The sequence below is a fragment of the Bison bison genome, unplaced genomic scaffold, assembly GCF_000754665.1.
Source record: "Bison bison bison isolate TAMUID 2011002044 unplaced genomic scaffold, Bison_UMD1.0 scf7180017864270, whole genome shotgun sequence".
In the NCBI taxonomy this organism is placed as follows: Eukaryota; Metazoa; Chordata; class Mammalia; order Artiodactyla; family Bovidae; genus Bison; species Bison bison.
Genome location: NW_011494842.1, coordinates 8,775,888 through 8,784,760, shown reverse-complemented (window position 1 = coordinate 8,784,760; position 8,873 = coordinate 8,775,888). Strand labels below are relative to the sequence as shown.

The 8,873-nt window shown below is 53.0% G+C and overlaps 1 protein-coding gene across 1 annotated transcript in view; it reads left to right on the top strand.

The window, feature by feature from the left end:
- Positions 1 to 8,873, top strand: part of CPNE5 (copine V) — a 105,023-nt gene that overhangs the window by 74,368 nt on the left and 21,782 nt on the right. The window contains exon 11 of the mRNA XM_010848669.1: positions 6,054 to 6,095. Within this exon, the coding sequence (XP_010846971.1) occupies positions 6,054 to 6,095 (42 nt within the window). The remainder of the gene's footprint in view (positions 1 to 6,053; positions 6,096 to 8,873) is intronic.

Genomic DNA, 8,873 nt, shown 5'->3' with positions numbered 1-8,873 from the left:
AGGGTCTTATTGCGAGTCAGTGGTCTTACTGCCAGTCAGTGGTCTTACTGCCAGTCAGCGGTCGTTCCAGAAGCTGGACCCCGGCAAGCTGACCCTAGAATCTGTGTTCTTAAACTCCAGCGCTCTGCTGACAAATGGTCAGGACGTGGGGTGGGTGTGGTGGGATTGGAGAACAGCTCTCAGAAAGCTTTGCCCGCATGCTGGGGCAGGTCTGCTTTGCGTCTGGAGGTCAAAGGAAGACTCCAAAGGTCTGACATCTACCTGGATGAGGGAGTGAAAGAGACAAAGAGGTTATCAGGGTTTGGAGCTTGGAGGATGAGGGAAGGTACCACTGATGGAAATGGGAAGTGTGCCAGGGAGCCAGGGTATGTGACTATGAGACAGGGACAGTGGGGTTCTACTTAGGAGAGAGGAGAACAGGATCTGGGGTCCCCAGAAAAGGGCTGGCAGAGGTGCCCAAGGCCCCAGGGGAAAGGCACAGGTCAGGAACAGGAGGAAAAGAGGGGATGTCAGAGAGAAAAGAGGGGTCCAGAGCCGGGCAGCCATAGCCAGAGGGGAAAGACAAGAAGAGGGTTCAAACAGAAGTATCAACTGCTGTTGTGAAAAAGAGGGCCAGGGGGTGAGAACAATGGGTGTGGTGAGAATGGGTAGTTTTCTTGGAATGATGGGGGTGGAAGCCAGTTAATCTTTTTAAGATTTACTGAGTCTTTAGGACACGGGCCAAATTGTGTCCTAATTGGTTGAAATACAGTATCTTATTTTATGAATTTAAATTTCACAGTAACCCTAGAAGGTGGTACTAGTGAGGTGCCCATTTCACAGATGGGGTAATGGAGGATCACAGATTCTGTAACTTTCCTGGGCAAGGAGAAGGTGCGTTTCTCTTCCCCAGAAGTCACCTCTGGTCTGGCCCTGTGATTTGGGATTCCCCTAGTTTGGGGTCCCTCTAACTGTACTGTATTTCCAGTCCACATAAGGCCAAACCCAAGCAACCCAGCTGAGCAGAACTGGAGTCAGAGGAAATCACATCCAGATCAGAATGAATCTAGCCTTCCAATAGGGGGATGAAGGCTCTTCTCTTGCCTTCTGCAGTCCCCCTGCTCTGTCCTTGAATATTCTGTGACTTGAGGATTTGTCTCTGTTCAACTAAATTCCTCTAGGCTGGGCTGCTCTCATTCACACCCTCATGGTGAATGAGTAGCTTCTAAAAGAGTGATCAGGGTGCTGAGTTTTCACCTGGAGAGATGAGAGGATTCCCAGGAGCCAGAGAAACTCTGGCCTGGACTGAACAAGTTGCTTCTCCTTTAAGCCCCACTGCATACTGAGCCCTGGGAGGGGCTAGGCACAGCACGAGGGCCTCAGTTAGGAGTGTCTTATCCCAGCTCACACAGGTACCCCCTGCACCCAGGCAGAGGAGGCAAAGCAACGCTGTACAGCCGGGCTTGCCCAGTGCCCCTGCCATCACATCTCCTGCCTGCCTGGGCCCGTGAGGCTCGATGCTTCTCTTCTTCTCCAGAGCATCTCAGAGTAATGGGCTGACTCAGTTACTTTAGGGTGAACCCCGCAGGGCCTGTCTGCCCTGGAAACTTGTAAGCGTCAGGGAAGAATACTTTCTCTTGCCTGGGAGAGGCAGAGGTTCATTAGGAACAGACCCACAGCTCGGCTCGGAGGAGGCTACAGACAGAGGTGCTTGGTGTGCTGGGAGGGAAGCCGGGTGTCTCTGCCAGCATCCCCCATCCTGTGGGCCTGCTGAGGCTCACACACACCCCGCTCTGTCATCCCTGCCCCACACATTCAGAGACGCGTGGGACACCAGCTCCCAGCCCTGCGCCCGGTGTCACTACTGACCAGCTCTGGGGAAAGCCACTCCCTTTGGAATTTTTATTTTTTAATATTTATTTATCTGGGTGCACTGGTTTTAGTTGTGGCTCACAGGATCTTCTATCTTCATTGCAGCAGGCTGGATCTTTCGTTGCAGCCTGTGGGATCTAGTTCCCTGACCAGGGATTGAACCCAGGCTTCTGCATTTGAGCACAGAGTCTTAGCCACTGAACCACCAGGGAAGTCTCTCCCTTTGGGATTTTGTAGAAGGAGGGTCTTGTTACTCTGGCCCACTTCACAAAGTTTTAGAACATCTTAGTCAGTCAACAGGTATTGAATAATATGTATATTACCTAATGGGCTTCCCTGGTGGCTCAGCGGTAAAGAATCCACCTACAATTTGGGAGCCGCAGGAGACATGGGTTTGATCCTTGGGTCAGGAAGATCCCCTGGAGGAGGGCACGGCGTCCCACTCCAGTATTCTTGCCTGGAGAATCCTGTGGACAGAGGAAACTGGCAGGCTACAGACCACAGGGTCGCAAAGAGTCGGACACGCCTGAAGCAACTTAGCACGTCTGCACACAGATTACCTAATAGATGCCAGGCACTGTTCTGGAGGTTGGAGATACAGCAGTGTACAAAATGAGCAAAAATCCATGGCCTTGTGGAGCTGACATTTATATGCTGAATGGGAATTGTTTGGGAGACGGGAGTTTAGAAAAAAGGCTTGAATGTTTTAGATGGAACAAACATGTGTCCGGTGCCAACTGTGTGAACAATGTAGTTGCCTTCTGATAGCAATTGTAAAGTGGGTGTGATTATCCCATTTCACAGAGGAGTAGTCTCCCGGGCTTCCCCAGTGGCTCAGTGGTAAAGAATCTGGCTGCAACACAGGAGATACAGGAGTCATGGGTTCGATCCCTGGGTCGGGAAGATCCCCTGGAGGAGGGCGTGGTGAACCACTCCAGTATTCTTGCCTGGAGAATCCCTTGGACAGAGGAGCCTGGCAGGCTAGTCACACAGCCTGGGTCACACAGGATCTAGCGGGTCACACAGAGTCAGACACAACTGAAGCAACTCAGCAAGCACACAGCAGTCTCTGAGGGTGAAGCCAGCTGCCCAGGGCCACGCAGCTAAGCTCCTGGAAGAGCTGGGATTGCCACCCAGGGCTGCCTGCCCCAGAGACCACTGTGTCCCTTTTCTGCCTCACTGCCTCCCAGACGAGGTGCTCTGTGTTCTGAGCCTTTTTATGCCAAATAAGATGTTCGTTGTGTGAGGTAATTTCATTGTCCCACACCCAGGAACCCCTTCTCCTGGGCGCTGACCCCAGAAGTCACAACCCGACATGAGCCCTGGCTGGGCCTGTGCTCAGGGATTGGGAGCCACGACGTGCAGCCCAGGAGTGGCACACGGGGTGACCTGGGGCTGCCCAGCCAGGGCTGGGCGGTGACAGAGCTGTTAGTAAGTGGTCAAAGCTGTGTCTGGCTTCTGCTACTGCCTCCCCCATCTCTGGGCACTTCCTTCTTCCCCTGTTCTGGAGGTTGCAGCATCCAAGCTCCTGTGACACCACCACCGCCACCCCCACCACCGCTCGCAGCCATCCCTGGATTCTTGGTTGCTCAGGAATCCCACCCTCAGTGGTCTCAACCTCAGCTGCAATGTCCCATCCCCTGAGGAGCTTTTAACAATTCCCTGCACAGGCTGCACCCCCCAGGCCAACTGATTCTGAATCTCTGGGGTGAGGCCTCAACCATCAGGATTGCTAAAGCTCCCCAATGGGATCCGATGTGTAACCAAGTTTGAAAAACGGTCATTTCATCTAGAGAGGTTAGAGGCTCTGGCAGCACATTAGAATCAGCCAGGGGACTTGTAAAAACTACCCGTGCCTGAGTCCTTTCCATACCAATCAAACTTGCCTTCTGGTGGTGGGATTTTTTAAAAACCTCCCCAGTGATTTTTTTTTTTTTTTTTTTTTTGGATCTCCAAGGCTGTGGCTATGAGTGGGGTCCTTCCACAGCCTCTGAGCACGGAGCTGTCCCTGATCTGGTCACCTGAGGGACTAGTGTTGGTGATCCAAGGGGAGGGACTTCTTGATGGGGTCCCTGAAGGTCCCCTGCAGAGCTGGAGGGGGAGGCTCTGGGGAAGGACTGGGAGACACTGGGGAACAAGGTCCTGGCTCAGATCCTCACCAGTTGTGTGACCCTGGACAAGTCACTGAGTGCCCTTAGGGCTCAGTTTCCCCAACTGAAAACCAGTGGCTGGAGGTCATGTCTCCAGAAGATGCATAGCAGCAGCGTCTGTGGAGGCTTTCAACCTAGATTCCTGGGCCCAGAACTGCCAAGAACTGGACCTGGGCGGGGGGCAGGCTCTGTGTGTCTGAAAAGCTCCCTGGTGATCTGCCAGGTGGCTAGGCTAGGATGCTGCCAAGGGCACTTTCAGCCTTGTCATTGTAGGAATCAGAAGTTGCAGAGCCCAGGTACCCAGGCTCAGGTGTCCTTCATTTAAGTAAACTGCATGTGAAAAACTATCCCAAGTGTGGCCTGAATGCTAAAGTGGAGAGAAGGAGGCATTTTTATAGAGACCCAATGCACGCCAGGCGCCTTTACCAACCTCTCTCCACAGCTGTGCTGTATGGCCCTTAATTGTTGTTGTCATTGAGTCGCTAAGTCCTGCCTGACTCTTGCAACCCCATGGACTGTAGCCCGCCAGGCTCCTCCATCCATGGGATTTCCCAGGCAAGAATACTGGAGTGGGTTGCCATTTCCTTCTCCAGGGGATCTTCCTCACCCAGGAATCGAACATGCATCTCCTGCTTGGCAGGTGGATTCTTTACCACTGAGCCACCCGAGAAGCCCCAGGGCCCCTCACTATGCCTCCTTTAAAATGATTTCGTGGCTTAGTGAGGTTAAATGACATCTCCAGGTCCCACTGCTCAGGGCCCAGCATCCCAGTCCACACCCCAGCCACTTTCCACTCCTTCCAGACCACCAGCCCACCTTCAGAGGCCTAGGTGTTTTTTTTCCTTCCCATAATAATTCACCTCAGAGAGACGTAGTGTTTTGTTTCTTCACAGGAATTCAAAGGATTTCTCTACTTGGTGGGCTTCTGTGCCTGCCCCATTTCACGTTTTGGTAACAAAAAATCCAGTTGCTGCCCAACCTCTGGGGCATCCCTCCATTTCCAGAACAGTTTCTATGCCAATTTGGGAGAATCCACACCCACCCCCAGGCCCCATGGAGGCTCATCTGAAAGCAGACAGCGCCTCCTTCTGGGAGCTCCAGAACCCCAAGGCCGATTCCATGTAGCCCCGAGGATTTGGTCTGCGGCCACGGGCAGGATAATGAGATATTCATAGAACACCGGCCCAGGCAGCCGCCTCTGCCTGCCCCATTTAGAACTGAAGGCTGGAGACCTCGGCGTCCCCCATGCCTCTCCCACCTCCCCAGACCCTGACCCTGCAGAGGGACCCAGGCGTCTGCCCCGTCCCTGTGCATCCCTGGAGGACGGCTGGCACCAAGGGTTAACCTGCAGCCCTCCACCACCCTCCTCCGCCTCTGGTCTGCTAGCCTGCTGCCATGGAAACGGGCTAAAAATAAAATGGGCTCCCAAAGCCCAGCACGGAGCTCAGGAGTCAAAACAAACTAATTAAAGCAGCCAGGCTAAAATGTGAAGATAATTACGCCCTCACTCGGGAGCCAGTCTGGCATGGAAAAAATCCGAGGGCCATCCCCAAGTCACGGCCCCTGAGCCCACCCCTGACGGGTGGGGTCGGGGGGCTCCCCACCACTCAGACTCCTCGGACCCCGGGGTCCCACCACACAGTCTTGTGACTCTGCCCCAGGAGAGCCCACCCTGCTTAGGCCTTGGATCTAGGGAACACCACATTTCCCCTACGACAGTCCCACCCCGATAGACTCAGAATATGGCTTCATGCTGAGACCTATGCTCCTTTTGGGGTGGCCAAGGAGAAGGCGGAGTGAACTAGAGTCTGAGGTTGCTTCTCTACATCTGGCCTGAAATTCAGGGAAGTCTCTATGCAGTTTTGGGGCTGCCTGGGTCCCTGAGACCTGAGGCTGCAGAATTGGTCCTTTGTCTCCACCACTGGCCTCTCTACCACGGGCCCTGGGTGTTCCTGTATCCCCTTGTGGCCCGAGAGCAGGAGAAGGGCCCTGTGCTCAGGCCACGCAGGTGCTGGGTCAAGTCCATCCCACCACGGGCCCTTTGCCTTCCAGGACCATCAAGGTGGAGGTGTATGACTGGGATCGAGACGGCAGGTAAGCTGGCCGAAGGACAGCAGGTGAGCAGGGAGGGGGCCCCCCCCGGGGGGAGGGCGGGCCTTGCTCTTGAGGAGAGAGCTATGCCCAGGCCTTCCACGCATGGCAGCTCTGGGGTGAGGGGCCTGGGTTTTCCTCGTCCCTGCCCAGCTCCGCTGAGGCACCAGAAGGCCAGTGTCCTGCAGGAACTTGGCGCAAGGGGAGTAAGAGGCCTCTTTTCCTCAAATAGTTGTCTAGCAGCCAGCCCAGTGTCCAAAGTCTCCCCCACACTTGGGAGAATTTAGGATTTTCTGAAATGTGTGTGTTCTAAGGTACAGGCAGATGTTAGTGACCTCCTGAGCATTGGTGATCACGTTCTCTGTGTGAGGCTAAGCATTGTGGGGTGATCTAAGTGCTAAAGACAAGCTGTCCCTCAGAAACTTCCTGAAATCCAGCAGGGAGGCCCTTGACTTCTCAGAGGAGCTGTTTGCAGGGAGCAGGGCTGGAGGGGGCAGGATTTGGGGGAGGTGAGCTTCGACGCAGACGAATGGGCCCAGGAGCCGTGAGGCAGAGCCCGAGGAGGGCTGAGCCCAGCACTGCGGGGGGCGGCCAGGGTCTTCCTCTTCTGTGCATCTAAGTGCCCCCAAGGAGCCGGTATTGCTGGAAATCCATAGATAGGACCAGAATAGGCCTCTCGCAACTTTAGCAGAACCCTCACCCGCTCTTGCCAGTTGAACCAGATCCAAGTATGCCATCCCTCCTGACTTTTGTGAGCCCTGCATCCTGTGGTGCTACAGGGGGTGTCGTAGAGGGGCTTTAAGCCCTGCAGTCTCCACTGGTACCTCCTAAGTCTGGGACGTGGACAGGGGATGCCGTGGAGAGCTGTGCACACGCAGCTCTAAATCGGGCCCCAGCTTCTTCCAAGGAGCTCACCTTTCCAACATCTTCCGATAGAGAAGCTCCAGAACCAACACTACCTCTGCCAACTCACCCTGGCCCCTCCTCTCTCCACTTTAACCACATCACAGGCAAGTGAGCCTCAGGCTTCCACCCAGCACTCACCTCATCATCTTACCCCGGGGTTCCCCACGCTTCACCTTTGCCAGGGAAGCTGGAAGTGGCTTGAAAAAGCTGGCTTAAAATTCAGCACTCAAAAAACTAAGATCATGGCATCCAGTCCCATCACTTCATGGCAAACAGATGGGAAAAAATGGAAACAGTGACAGACTTCATTTTTCTTGGGCTCCAAAATCACTGCAGATGGTGACTGCAGCCATGAAATTAAAAGACACTTGCTCCTTGGAAGAAAAGCTATGGCAAACCTAGACAGTGTACTCAAGAGCAGAGACATCACTCTGCTGACAAAGGTCCATATAGTCAAAGCTATGGTTTTTCCAGAAGTCATGTACGGATGTGAGAGTTGGACCATAAAGAAGGCTGAGCGCTGAAAAATTAATGCTTTCAAACTGTGGTGCTGGAGAAGACTCCTGAGAGTCCCTTGGACTGCAAGGAAATCAAACCAGTCCATCCTAAAGGAAATCTGCCCTGAATATTCACTGGAATGACTGATGCTGAAGCTCTAGTACTTTGGCCACCTGATGCAAAGAGCCAAGTCATTGAAAAGACCCTGATTTGGGGACAGATTGAGGGCAGGAGGAGAAGGGATGAGAGGAGGAGGATGAGATGGTTGGTTGGCATCACCGACTCAATGGACGTGAGCTTGAGGAGATTCCAGGAGGTAGTGAAGCACAGGGAGACCTGGCGTGCTGCAGTCCATGGGGTTGCAAAGAGTCAAACACGATTGAGAGACTGAACAACAACTGGAGGTGGCCACCAGATGCCACTGGGCCCCACCATGAAGGAGCTCATAATCTGAAGGCTGAACGCTATAAACATGTAGACAAACACAGTGTGGACTCGAGGTCTCACGCTCCAGCAGGTGCTTCCGGCCAGCATGTTCACCACCGCCCGCTATGGGACAGTGACGGTGAAAGGCAGCCACCCACAGAAGGGACGGGAGTTCTGCTTTGTACAAGGTTCTGCTGCACTTAGCATCAACACACGCTTGTGGAGCAGAGATGCAGAAGATATGAACACTGCAGAAAACACTTCAAGCTGCCTGGACTGACCTAGTGCTAAATGTCTTTTCAAAACATGTTATTGGAAAAATGTCAAGTGCACAGAAAAGTCAAGAGAAGAGTTTAATGAACACTTTAAGCCTATCACCTGACTCGGACAAGTGTTCCATGTGGCCACAGTGGCTCTATCTGTGTTTTGCTGATGTAGTTTAAGTTACAGACATCATGGCATTTTTACCTCTAAATATCTCATTGGGAATGTCTAAAAAATAAGGGCATTTTTCTACCTAACTCCACATGTTATTATAGCACCAAACACATTGAACAATAATTCTTGAATATGATCTAATATTCATTTCATATTCAAAAATCCCCAGTTGTGCCCAGAATACCCTCTACTGCTCGTTGGTTCAAGTAAGAATCCAAGTATGAGATCAGATCAGATCAGTCTCTCAGTCATGTCCGACTCTTTGCGACTCCATGAATCGCAGCATGCCAGGCCTCCCTGTCCATCACCAACTCCCGGAGTTCACTCAGACTCACATCCATCGAGTCAGTGATGCCATCCAGCCATCTCATCCTCTATCGTCCCCTTCTCCTCCTGCCCCCAATCCCTCCCAGCATCAGAGTCTTTTCCAATGAGTCAACTCTTTGCATGAGGTGGCCAAAGTACTGGAGTTTCAGCTTTAGCATCATTCCTTCCAAAGAAATCCCAGGGCTG